We start from the raw sequence: 14,055 nt of genomic DNA on the forward strand, positions 1-14,055 counted from the left end.
CATTAGGGTGGTTGGTTCACTCACCTGGTTAAGATTAACGGAGCACTAGGGTGGTTGGTTCACTCACCTGGTTAAGATTAATGGAGCATTAGGGTGGTTGGTTCACTCACCTGGTTAAGATTAACGGAGCATTAGGGTGGTTGGTTCACTCACCTGGTTAAGATTAACGGAGCATTAGGGTGGTTGGTTCACTCACCTGGTTAAGATTAATGGAGCACTAGGGTGGTTGGTTCACTCACCTGGTTAAGATTAACGGAGCACTAGGGTGGTTGGTTCACTCACCTGGTTAAGATTAACGGAGCATTAGGGTGGTTGGTTCACTCACCTGGCTAAGATTAACGGAGCACTAGGGTGGTTGTTTCACTCAGCTGGCTAAGATTAACGGAGCACTAGGGTGGTTGGTTCACTCACCTGGCTAAGATTAACGGAGCATTAGGGTGGTTGGTTCACTCACCTGGCTAAGGTTAACGGAGCACTAGGGTGGTTGTTTCACTCAGCTGGCTAAGATTAACGGAGCATTAGGGTGGTTGGTTCACTCAGCTGGCTAAGATTAACGGAGCATTAGGGTGGTTGGTTCACTCACCTGGTTAAGATTAACGGAGCACTAGGGTGGTTGGTTCACTCACCTGGTTAAGATTAACGGAGCATTAGGGTGGTTGGTTCACTCACCTGGTTAAGATTAACGGAGCACTAGGGTGGTTGGTTCACTCACCTGGTTAAGATTAACGGAGCATTAGGGTGGTTGGTTCACTCACCTGGTTAAGATTAACGGAGCACTAGGGTGGTTGGTTCACTCACCTGGTTAAGATTAACGGAGCAATAGGGTGGTTGGTTCACTCACCTGGTTAAGATTAACGGAGCACTAGGGTGGTTGGTTCACTCACCTGGTTAAGATTAACGGAGCATTAGGGTGGTTGGTTCACTCACCTGGTTAAGATTAACGGAGCACTAGGGTGGTTGGTTCACTCACCTGGTTAAGATTAACGGAGCATTAGGGTGGTTGGTTCACTCACCTGGTTAAGATTAACGGAGCATTAGGGTGGTTGGTTCACTCACCTGGCTAAGATTAACGGAGCACTAGGGTGGTTGTTTCACTCAGCTGGCTAAGATTAACGGAGCACTAGGGTGGTTGGTTCACTCACCTGGCTAAGATTAACGGAGCACTAGGGTGGTTGGTTCACTCACCTGGCTAAGATTAACGGAGCACTAGGGTGGTTGGTTCACTCACCTGGCTAAGATTAACGGAGCACTGGGGTGGTTGGTTCACTCACCTGGCTAAGATTAACGGAGCACTAGGGTGGTTGGTTCACTCACCTGGCTAAGATTAACGGAGCACTAGGGTGATTGGTTCACTCACCTGGCTAAGATTAACGGAGCACTAGGGTGGTTGGTTCACTCACCTGGCTAAGATTAACGGAGCACTGGGGTTGTTGGTGCCTGGTCCTGTGGGACTCCACTTGATCGTGTAGATCTCCTTGTTGTGAGCTTGTAAATCATACACACACGTGTCCTGCTTCATACTCCAGATCTGCAACAGAACACAACCATATTTGTTGTCAAACTCCAACTACAAGCAGTGGGTACTGGTTCAGTCCACTCCCACCACCAGCAGTGGGTACTGGTTCCGTCCACTCCCACCACAAGCAGTGGGTACTGGTTCAGTCCACTCCCACCACAAGCAGTGGGTACTGGTTCAGTCCACTCCCACCACAAGCAGTGGGTACTGGTTCAGTCCACTCCCACCACCAGCAGTGGGTACTGGTTCAGTCCACTCCTACCACAAGCAGTGGGTACTGGTTCAGTCGACTTCCACCACAAGCAGTGGGTACTGGTTCAGGCCACTCCCACCACAAGCAGTGGGTACTGGTTCAGTCCACTCCTACCACAAGCAGTGGGTACTGGTTCAGTCCACTCCCACCACAAGCAGTGGATACTGGTTCAGTCCACTCCTACCACCAGCAGTGAGTACTGGTTCAGTCGACTTCCACAAGCAATGAGTACTGGTTCAGTCGACTTCCACAAGTAGTGAGTACTGGTTCAGTCCACTTCCACAAGCAGTGGGTACTGGTTCAGTCGACTTCCACAAGCAGTGGGTACTGGTTCAGTCGACTTCCACAAGCAGTGAGTACTGGTTCAGTCGACTTCCACAAGCAGTGGGTACTGGTTCAGTCCACTCCCACAAGCAGTGAGTACTGGTTCAGTCCACTCCTTCCACCAGCAGTGGGTACTGGTTCAGTCCACTCCCAGCACAAGCGGTGGTTACTGGTTCAGTCCACTCCCACCACAAGCGGTGGGTACTGGTTCAGTCCACTCCCACCAAAAGCGGTGGGTACTGGTTCAGTCCACTCCCAGCACAAACAGTGAGTACTGGTTCAGTCCCCTCCCACCACAAGCAGTGGGTACTGGTTCAGTCCGCTCCCACCACAAGCGGTGGGTACTGGTTCAGTCCACTCCTACCACAAACAGGAGTGTGTGCAAGCACGGCCTGCTACTAACATGGTGAACATGTTCTCACTTTTAATGTCATATCATCCGAACACGACGCCAGCAGCTGCCCTTGGGGGTCCCACTTGATCGCGTTCACCTCATTCTGAAACAAACAAGACAGAGGTAACAATGGTCTTATCAAACTGGCTTTCAAATATATTTCACTTCATTAATCATCCACTATAAACCCTTTTTTTTAACACCATCAGCTACATCCATGTTGGTATCAGCACTGGTACTCTGTACGGCTACCAAGTTGTCATCATTGGTGTTCAAGGTAAGTGTATGATGCAGGAATGTATCTGTCATAATAACCCATAATAACATGTCCAAATATTTTATTCCTTTTGAATAATATTATTTTCTGTGTTAGATACCTCCATGGAACTATTTGTCGTACCATTAGAAATAATTACCCAAATTCCTGCAAATCAAATCGGCTCATTGCTGCTCATATAGAAACATGTCTGATCATCAAACATGAAGGAATCCAGAAATTAGTTCTTGAGATATCGCAGCAACACTGTTTTCCATCTCGAATAACAGTTTTGCCTGCTGTGACCTTGAAAATTAAGTTAAGTTCACCAAAATCGACTGGTGTCTGCGGAGTCTGTATATACACCATAGTACCAAATATGAAGACAATCCAGTGTTTAGTTCTTGAGATATCGCGGCAACACCGTTTTCCAACTCAAAAAGCAGATTTGCCTGCTGTGACCTTGAAGATGGGGTCAAGGTCACCAAAACCCTCTGGTGTCTGCGGAGTCTGTATATACACCATAGTACCAAATATGAAGACAATCCAGTGTTTAGTTCTTGAGATATCGCGACAACATCGTTTTCCAACTCAAAAAGCAGATTTGCCTGCTGTGACCTTGAAGATGGGGTCAAGGTCACCAAAACCCACTGGTGTCTGCTGAGTCTGTATATACACCATAGTTCCAAATATGAAGACAATCCAGTGTTTAGTTCTTGAGATATCGCGGCAACAAACAGGTGGGACGTACGGATGGACGTACGGACGGTCGTGAATACTATGTCCCCCGCTCCCCGCTTTCCCGGAACAAATACTGTTATACCACCCCAAAACATTACATTATCTGACAAATACTGTTATACCACCCCAAAACATTACATTATCTGACAAATACTAAAAAAAAGCTCCAAAACACAATGTACGTAAGACACTGCAATACCAATCAAAAAACACAACAATATATACGTAAAATACTGTAATACTCCTCCAAAACAGGACAAGACATGTAAAATACTGTCATACCACTGCACAACAAGACAAGATATGTAATTTACTGTAATACCACTGCACAACAAGACAAGATATGTAATTTACTGTAATATCACTCCAAAACTGAACAAGACATGTAACATCCTGTTATAACACTATAAACTATGAAAAACACTATTATATGAATCTTGATAAATGACAAAAGATATTTCGTAACACTGTCAGAAATACAACACAATTGAGAATTGCTGTAAAGCCACTGATCTCAAGATATATGACACATGTCAAACAGACTGGAACGTAATATACCATCAACACCAAACAGAGAATCTACGAATCATGACAGGTGAATGAGGTTCAAAACAATATTCTATAACACCATCAGCTACATCCATGTTGGTATCAGCACTGGTACTCTGTACGGCTACCATGTTGTCATCATTGGTGTTTAAGGTAGGTGTATGTATCTGTCATAATAACCTGGCAAGAAAATATATGTAAAATACTCTTATACCACTGCACAACAAGACAAGATAAGTAATGTACTGTAATACCACTCCAAAACTGGACAAGATATGTAAAATACTGTCATTCCTCTGCACAATAAGTCAAGATACGTAATTTACTGTAATACCACTCCAAAACTGGACAAGATATGTAACATATTGTTATTACACTATAAACTATGAAAAACACTATTATATGAATCATGATAAATGACAAAAGATATTTCGTAACACCTTCAGCTACATCCATGTTGGTATCAGCACTGGTACTCTGTACGGCTACCAAGTTGTCATCATTGGTGTTTAACTAACTTTAAGGTAAGTGTATGATGCAGGAATGTATCTGTCATAATAACCTGGCAAGACAATATATGTAAAATACTGTTATACCACATTATCTGAGAAATACTAAAAGATTCTCCAAAACACAATGTACGTAAGACACTGCATTACCAATCGAAAAATACAACAATATATACGTAAAATACTGTAATACTCCTCCAAAACAGGACAAGACATGTAAAATACTGTCATACCACTGCACAACAAGACAAGATATGTAATTTACTGTCATACCACTGCACAACAAGACAAGATATGTAATTTACTGTAATATCACTCCAAAACTGAACAAGACATGTAACATCCTGTTATAACACTATAAACTATAAAAAACACTATTATATGAATCTTGATAAATGACAAAAGATATTTCGTAACACCGTCAGAAATACAACACAATTGAGAATTGCTGTAAAGCCACTGATCTCAAGATATATGACACATGTCAAATTGACTGGAACGTAATATACCATCAACACCAAACAGAGAATCTACGAATCATGACAGGTGAATGAGGTTCAAAACAATATTCTATAACACCATCAGCTACATCCATGTTGGTATCAGCACTGGTACTCTGTACGGCTACCAAGTTGTCATCATTGGTGTTTAAGGTAAGTGTATGATGCAGGAATGTACGTGTCATAATAACCTTAATGGATATGACAACATACGTAAAATACTGTTATACCACTCCAAAACACAGCAATATCTGACAAATACTGTTATACCACTCCAAAACACAGCAATATCTTACAAATACTGTTATACCTGTCAAAAACACGACAATAAACATAAAATACTGTAATACCACTCCAAAACACGACAATTTACATTAAATACTGTAATACCACTCCAAAACACAACAATATCTTACAAATACTGTTATACCACTCCAAAACACAACAATATCTTACAAATACTGTTATACCACTCCAAAACACAACAATATCTTACAAATACTGTTATACCACTCCAAAACACAACAATATCTTACAAATACTGTTATACCACTCCAAAACACGACAACAAACGCAAAATAATGTTATAAGACTTCAAAACAGGACAAGGTTTTAATATACTGTTATAACACCATAAACTAAGACTAACACTGTTATATGAATCATGATAAATGACAAAAGATAATTCAAAAACAATATTCTATAACACCATCAGCTACATCCATGTTGGTATCAGCACTGGTACTCTGTACGGCTACCAAGTTGTCATCATTGGTGTTCCAGGCAAGAACTGGGAGTATATCTTAAGGAAACTGTCTTCACCTACACCACACCAAGTCCAGTGGGTAACTCCCCATTTTGCAGATTAAACAAACAAAAGACAAATTTGAAAGAACAAATCATCTGACTGTCACAGTAAGTCCAACTTGATGAGAGAATTTCTATCTAATCTGTCTGTCTGTATACAAGAGTACTCGTTATTGAACTATCAAAACAGTACCATGGAATAGGGATTCAGAACTTTGTATTTCTGTTAGGTTGTTGCCATGGAAACAGGAATTTTTTCAAGAAAATATCTTAAATTCCAAAATAGCAAAAGGCACCAATTCAACTTCTACACACCTTTGAGAGTAAGTCCAAACTGTCTCCTTGGACACAGAAAAAAAATAAAAAAGGCCCAAAATCCGCAAATAGCAAAAGGCACCACTTCAGGATCGGTTTGATATAATCTGCCATTGAAAAATACTGAACAATTTTCGAGTTGTGCTCTAGAAATGAAATGAATATGGATGGACAGTCTGACGGACGAGGCATCGACAATATCCCCCTGCATGATATGCCAAGGGGATAAAAAGATCAAATTTGTATTCTGGAAGATTCCAATACACTGTGAGGTAAACCTGTCAGTCCCACTGGTGTACCTGTCTGCAACATGGGGTAGAACCTGGGAGTCACAAAGGGAGTCTGTTGCACTCACTGTGTGTCCTTGGAATGTCTTTGTGGGTCTGTCGGAGCCAAGTCGACAGACATGGATGCACTGGTCTGTAGAACAGGATGCGAAGCTGGTGTTGCTCTGCCAGTCTACATCTAATGCAGGGGCTGAAAGATACAACAAAGTCAGTGGTGACCAGGGTGCGGTTGTACAACGCTATCTTAACGCTAAGACGATCATAACTCCTATACCTTAACATAGGCTTACGACTGTCGTCACCCTGTACATATAAACATGGGTACTGGCTTGTCCATAGGGCTTGAAAAAATGAAAGAATTGGTTCTCAGGCAATGACTTTTGAAAACAGTCCGGTCGGCGTTTTTTGGTTTGTTTATATTTACTTGTTTGCTTGTTCAAACTAGTACGTAAACAAACAAACAGTTTTGTACCATCAACCTGGGAAAGGACCTCCCTACATAAACAAGCATACAAACTCCTACTGCCATCATTACCATGACACAAGATGCACTGTAAAGCAGTGCGCAGTAACTGTGTGCTATATTGGATCACACTGTTTTTAAGTGTTAGGATTTTTTCATTTCTTTTTAAAAATGGGAACTAAAAACAAAAAGTACAACAGATTTTATGACGATGCGGGCGGTGCCGGAGAAGCAACACTATTTAAATCTTTTTTGCCTCATAAGCAAATGTTAAATCCGCGAAGAAAAAGCCAATCCATATTTCAATACTTTCAAATTTGGAGTTTTGTTTCTCTTAAATTTTCAAAGAGCTGCATCAAAAATTACTTGAAGTTCAAGTGTTTTTCACTTCAAACAGAAGAGAATACTGAGAGTTGTCTCAGTGTACTTGTGTGTCAGCATTTGGTACCAGCATCGTCATCGTCATCGTCATCCTGACCAAACGTTGATGTACAATAAGATACAGCAACGGCCCCTTGACCTTCACCCCCGACTTGAGGAACTGTACATACACCATACAGTCAGTCCGGCCCGTCCTGTTCTGTTCTGTTCTTACCTGAGTGAAATGCGAACTGTTGAGTGCTGTTCCCTGAACTGGCATCCCAGATAATCGTTGTCTGGAAAATACAACAATACAGTCACACACTATCAGGGATAATTATAGGTTGGGGCCTTGTGCTTTTTAGCCCCTAAATTTGAAAAAAGGCCCACATTTTCAAATACAATTGTGCTGTATGGGTGTACCAAGGGTTCCCCCTAGACTCCAATATCTGAGAGTCACCTTGACTCAGCCTATGAATTTTTGGGAGTCAAAAATATTGTTTGAGAGTCAAATGTTTTATTGTATGATTAATGAAATTTAAAGTGTTCACTGTTAATGTTACACTTAAAGTTAAGTATCTTTTAAATATAATATGTCTTTAGTTTAAGTTAACAAGTGCTAATTAATGTTCTAAGCTGATTGTACTACAGAGAAATAAAGGATATATGAATGAAAAACAAAGTTTGTTGGTTTTATCTTTTCACAATCTTGAATTAGTTCACAGCTCATGAAACAATTTACAGTGACACTAATACAGTATGAATAAATAACATCAGTCTCAACTGTGAGACATAATATTTAATCATGGATGGATATTAAAATACATTTCATGTCAGATTATAATTTAATACCACTAACTCATTTACATCTTTTATCTAGTTATCTTGTATTATCTATCAACAGTGAAGTTGAACTGAAGAATTGTGAACACTCGTAATATTTTCTGGTTGAATAATTAGCAACAACAAACACGCCCAAAGCTTTACATTTCGTATATACCATATTTATTCGTGTATAATACACACCACTAATTATGGGCAATTAAATCCTGAAAAAAATATCTCTCGTGTATAATACACACAGACTTTTCTTCAGTCTCATTTCAGGCTGTCATGAACAATATGTAAAGCCCCCGGCTGTTCTGATTTTAGCGTTTGTTTTAAAACGAGAGAAAAATCTGGTCATATGACAGGCTACGCAAATTCGCCCATGGCAGTGCTGTCAAGCGAAGTTATGTTACTTCTAAAAACGACGATTAATTAAAAACTAGACGTAAATTTTAAGATGTTTGCATATATTGTCTTCAGAAAATGTTTATAAATTAAGTTCAGGTGAGTAGTTGTAATATTTTCATTCCAAAGCTGGTAAACAACAACATAGATAATTGGAAATTGCGTCAGTCATGACGCAGTCATTTATTTCTGGACGTATTTTTCCTTAATAGAGAGTCATATACGCAAGAATTCTGCGTCAGGGGAAACCCTGTGTACCTCTGGAATATTTGGTCGCTATAAGGCTGAAATAATGCCGATGTGACGTTAAATTTTAACTCAGTCTCTCACTCTGGAATATTTGAAATTTTCACATTAAGGGCCACTGTCAGAAAATTCCTAGAATGAACCCTCAACTATACACACTTCGTTACACTTCCACATCCTATCACTATTGGAAGGCTGCTCACGCAGGTAACCACTTATGCTCAGTGTGTCCAGTGTGATTTCTATCACTATTGGAAGCCTGCTCACGCAGGTAACCACTTATGCTCAGTGTGTCCAGTGTGATTTCTATCACTATTGGAAGCCTGCTCACGCAGGTAACCACTTATGCTCAGTGTGTCCAGTGTGATTTCTATCACTATTGGAAGCCTGCTCACGCAGGTAATCACTTATGCTCAGTGTGTCCAGTGTGATTTCTATCACTATTGGAAGGCTGCTCACGCAGGTAACCACTTATGCTCAGTGTGCCCAGTGTGATTTCTATCACTATTGGAAGGCTGCTCACGCAGGTAACCACTTATGCTCAGTGTGCCCAGTGTGATTTCTATCACTATTGGAAGGCTGCTCACGCGGGTAACCACTTATGCTCAGTGTGTCCAGTGTGATTTCTATCACTATTGAAAGCCTGCTCACGCAGGTAACCACTTATGCTCAGTGTGTCCAGTGTGATTTCTATCACTATTGGAAGCCTGCTCACGCAGGTAATCACTTATGCTCAGTGTGTCCAGTGTGATGTCTATCACTATTGGAAGGCTGCTCACGCAGGTAACCACTTATGCTCAGTGTGCCCAGTGTGATTTCTATCACTATTGGCAGGCTGCTCACGCAGGTAACCACTTATGCTCAGTGTGCCCAGTGTGATTTCTATCACTATTGGAAGGCTGCTCACGCAGGTAACCACTTATGCTCAGTGTGTCCAGTGTGATTTCTATCAATGTTGGATGAAAAATGTTGAAAAGTGTTTTAGTTCTGCTCCGGAAACGACACCTACCCTACCCCTCCCCTGCCCCCTTCACTTTGAGACTGAAGTCCAAATTGTTTCAAAACTGAGAAAAATAAAAATGTCCCAAATCTGCAAATAGCAAGTAACCACTTCTGGATCTGTTTGCTATAACTGTCAAGTTTTGTTGAAAAAAAATACCCCAAAGATTTCGAGTTACACTCCAGAAAAAAAAGAAGATTACAGACTGACAGACGGACGGACGGACAGACAGACAGACAGAAGAGGTATTGACTATATCCCCAAGCATTATATGACTGTGGAAGTTGCTATCCATAAAGTTGTATGTTTTCTCATAGACATTCTTCCACATCATTCCCAAAATAAACACCATGCTTAGGACATGTTGGCCGGCCATCAGTCAATTGCAAGGAGTGACTTCAGAAGTATAGGGGAGAAAAACATCCAGACAATCCTCCTGTCAACTGGGGCTGCTTCATCTGCATGTAGACCCATGAAGGCCCGGGGCAGAATCGGTCCTCAGCAACAACCGCTTGTTGTAGGAGGCGACCAACAAGATTGGGTGGTCAGGCTCGCTGACTCGGTTCATGCATGTCATTGTATCCCAATTGTGTAAATCAAAGCTCATGATATCAGTCACAGGATTGTTTGGTCCAGACTCGATTATTTACAGACAGCCATCTCATAGCTGGAATATTGCTGAGTGCGGCATTAAACAAACAAACAAATCATCATCTGCATATATCACATTCCGGGCAATTGCAAAAGAGGTCAATCAGTGTGTCTTTTTCAGAAAAATAATGATAGTAGGGATTTTGCACTTAAACTTCCCAGCTGACATCGGATAGAAGTGCTACTTGTCTTGCATTTGTTAAGAATATCTAGAGAGCAGCAACAGAGTAGGAACAACATCATTGTTGACACCCACAGCAGAAAACATGCGTGGCAACAGCTGGAATACCCACATACCATCTTCTGTACAACTATTTACAACACGTAACCCTATGCACCAGCACCAGTTGGGGAGAAACACATGCTGTTTGCCTTCCAACTATTTTCATGGAATCCAGATGTGGTTGTTTTTCAAAGCTCAGAATATCAGACTAGCTGAGTGTACCACTACAGCAGGTGGCATGTCCTACCACTACGTGCAGGAGGCTGTTAATCTGTCCAATCTGTTAATCAAGTCCAACACAGGTCACAAAGACTGCCACACCCATCCGAAGGAAACTTGGGTCAGTTTGTCCCCTGATTCAGTTGAAGTCAACAGTGATGCATGAGAATAAATCTTTTGTCAGATTATTTATTTTTTCCCTTCACCACACCAATAATGTTGAAGATGTTGTGGCCTACAGCATGGTTCCAGGGAGCGTGTTGTCACCAGCTTCCAGTGTCCCCCCTCTGACCACACAGGCAACACACCCATAATTTGTGATGAAGATGTTAGGGCCTACAGCAGGGTTCCAGGGAGCATGTTGTCACCAGCTTCCAGTGTCCCCCCTCTGACCACACAGGCAACACACCCATAATTTGTGATGAAGATGTTGTGGCCTACAGCATGGTTCCAGGGAGCATGTTGTCACCAGCTTCCAGTGTCCCCCCTCTGACCACACAGGCAACACACCCATAATTTGTGATGAAGATGTTAGGGCCTACAGCATGGTTCCAGGGAGCGTGTTGTCACCAGCTTCCAGTGTCCCCCCTCTGACCACACAGGCAACACACCCATAATTTGTGATGAAGATGTTGTGGCCTACAGCATGGTTCCAGGGAGCGTGTTGTCACCAGCTTCCAGTGTCCCCCCTCTGACCACACAGGCAACACACCCATAATTTGTGATGAAGATGTTAGGGCCTACAGCATGGTTCCAGGGAGCATGTTGTCACCAGCTTCCAGTGTCCCCCCTCTGACCACACAGGCAACACACCCATAATTTGTGATGAAGATGTTGTGGCCTACAGCATGGTTCCAGGGAGCGTGTTGTCACCAGCTTCCAGTGTCCCCCCTCTGACCACACAGGCAACACACTCAATACTAAGCTGAAGCTGGAGATTTCCCACAGCCTAAACAGGTTATTGGATTTAGCTTGTTAACAATCACCATAAACAGGTATTCCTGGACTTAGCTTGTTATCACTCACCTTATCTACACCTGCACTTAAAATGTAGTTCCCTCGCTTATTCCACTTGAGAGCAAAAATAGGTCCTTTATGCTGCCCTAATGTGTTTACTAAACGACCTGCAACACAACGAAGGTACAATGACAAATACTGAGAACACTGAAAAGGTGGCATCAGCTCCATGTCTGAACCAAATGCAGAAATATGAAGAATACTTGGTACATTCTGCAAATAATATATATTTATCATCCAAAACTGGCTCCCACAGGAGATATCGCTTAGGTGAGATCAAGCAATATCTACATTGCAGACCATTGTGATGTCATTGTTACATCTATTTTGTTTATTTCGGTTATTAATTTTTTTCTTCTTCACTTTTTAAATTATTATTAATATTTCACAATGAATACACATGTATTTTAATTTGTCTCATAAGCCTGATTAGGCTGGATATACAAGCTTTTTTTTTGAACCCTTATTATGTCAAATGTCTGTATCATGACCGCTTGTGCATATGACACAAAAATAATCTCTCTCTCTCTTAAAGTTATATTATATTTCAACAGTAAAAACATAATTTCTTGAAATTACAGGACATCTGAAAGGTATGGGGTGGAAAGACAAAAACATATTTCTTGAAATTACAGAGTTACTTCCCTTCCAAAATCACTCCAGGTAAGATTATTGTACATTTCAGAACTGTTTGCTTGTCCCGCGAAGCTAGTGATTAAACCCAACCCTACTACAGTGTACAGTCTATGATCATGCTCACAACCAGGTCCTGCCTGATGTGGGTGCAGTAGCGAAGCTAGTGATTAAACCCAACCCTACTACAGTGTACAGTCTATGATCATGCTCACAACCAGGTCCTGCCTGATGTGGGTGCAGTAGTGAAGCTAGTGATTAAACCCAACCCTACTACAGTGTACTGTCTATGATCATGCTCACAACCAGGTCCTGCCTGATGTGGGTGCAGTAGCGAAGCTAGTGATTAAACCCAACCCTACTACAGTGTACAGTCTATGATCATGCTCACAACCAGGTCCTGCCTGATGTGGGTGCAGTAGCGAAGCTAGTGATTAAACCCAACCCTACTACAGTGTACTGTCTATGATCATGCTCACAACCAGGTCCTGCCTGATGTGGGTGCAGTAGCGAAGCTAGTGATTAAACCCAACCCTACTACAGTGTACAGTCTATGATCATGCTCACAACCAGGTCCTGCCTGATGTGGGTGCAGTAGCGAAGCTAGTGATTAAACCCAACCCTACTACAGTGTACTGTCTATGATCATGCTCACAACCAGGTCCTGCCTGATGTGGGTGCAGTAGTGAAGCTAGTGATTAAACCCAACCCTACTACAGTGTACTGTGTATGATCATGCTCACAACCAGGTCCTGCCTGATGTGGGTGCAGTAGCGAAGCTAGTGATTAAACCCAACCCTACTACAGTGTACTCTCTATGATCATGCTCACAACCAGGTCCTGCCTGATGTGGGTGCAGTAGCGAGGCTAGTGATTAAACCCAACCCTACTACAGTGTACAGTCTATGATCATGCACACAACCAGGTCCTGCCTGATGTGGGTGCAGTAGGGAAGCTAGTGATTAAACCCAACCCTACTACAGTGTACTGTCTATGATCATGCTCACAACCAGGTCCTGCCTGATGTGGGTGCAGTAGCGAAGCTAGTGATTAAACCCAACCCTACTACAGTGTACTGTCTATGATCATGCTCACAACCAGGTCCTGCCTGATGTGGGTGCAGTAGCGAAGCTAGTGATTAAACCCAACCCTACTACAGTGTACTGTCTATGATCATGCTCACAACCAGGTCCTGCCTGATGTGGGTGCAGTAGCGAAGCTAGTGATTAAACCCAACCCTACTACAGTGTACAGTCTATGATCATGCTCACAACCAGGTCCTGCCTGATGTGGGTGCAGTAGCGAAGCTAGTGATTAAACCCAACCCTACTACAGTGTACAGTCTATGATCATGCACACAACCAGGTCCTGCCTGATGTGGGTGCAGTAGCGAAGCTAGTGATTAAACCCAACCCTACTACAGTGTACTGTCTATGATCATGCACACAACCAGGTCCTGCCTGATGTGGGTGCAGTAGCGAAGCTAGTGATTAAACCCAACCCTACTACAGTGTACAGTCTATGATCATGCTCACAACCAGGTCCTGCCTGATGTGGGT

The 14,055-nt window shown here is 42.3% G+C and overlaps 1 protein-coding gene across 1 annotated transcript in view; it reads right to left on the reverse strand.

The window, feature by feature from the left end:
• Positions 1 to 14,055, reverse strand: part of LOC124124173 (F-box-like/WD repeat-containing protein TBL1XR1) — a 66,275-nt gene that overhangs the window by 10,314 nt on the left and 41,906 nt on the right. Inside the window, exons 8-12 of the mRNA XM_048386877.1 lie at positions 11,873 to 11,970; positions 7,510 to 7,570; positions 6,520 to 6,641; positions 2,516 to 2,590; positions 1,401 to 1,528 (exon numbers count right to left, since the gene is read on the reverse strand). Coding sequence (XP_048242834.1) covers positions 1,401 to 1,528; positions 2,516 to 2,590; positions 6,520 to 6,641; positions 7,510 to 7,570; positions 11,873 to 11,970 — 484 coding nt within the window. The remainder of the gene's footprint in view (positions 1 to 1,400; positions 1,529 to 2,515; positions 2,591 to 6,519; positions 6,642 to 7,509; positions 7,571 to 11,872; positions 11,971 to 14,055) is intronic.

This window comes from Haliotis rufescens, unplaced genomic scaffold, assembly GCF_023055435.1.
Source record: "Haliotis rufescens isolate VD_foot unplaced genomic scaffold, xgHalRufe1.0.p SCAF_61, whole genome shotgun sequence".
In the NCBI taxonomy this organism is placed as follows: domain Eukaryota; kingdom Metazoa; phylum Mollusca; class Gastropoda; order Lepetellida; family Haliotidae; genus Haliotis; species Haliotis rufescens.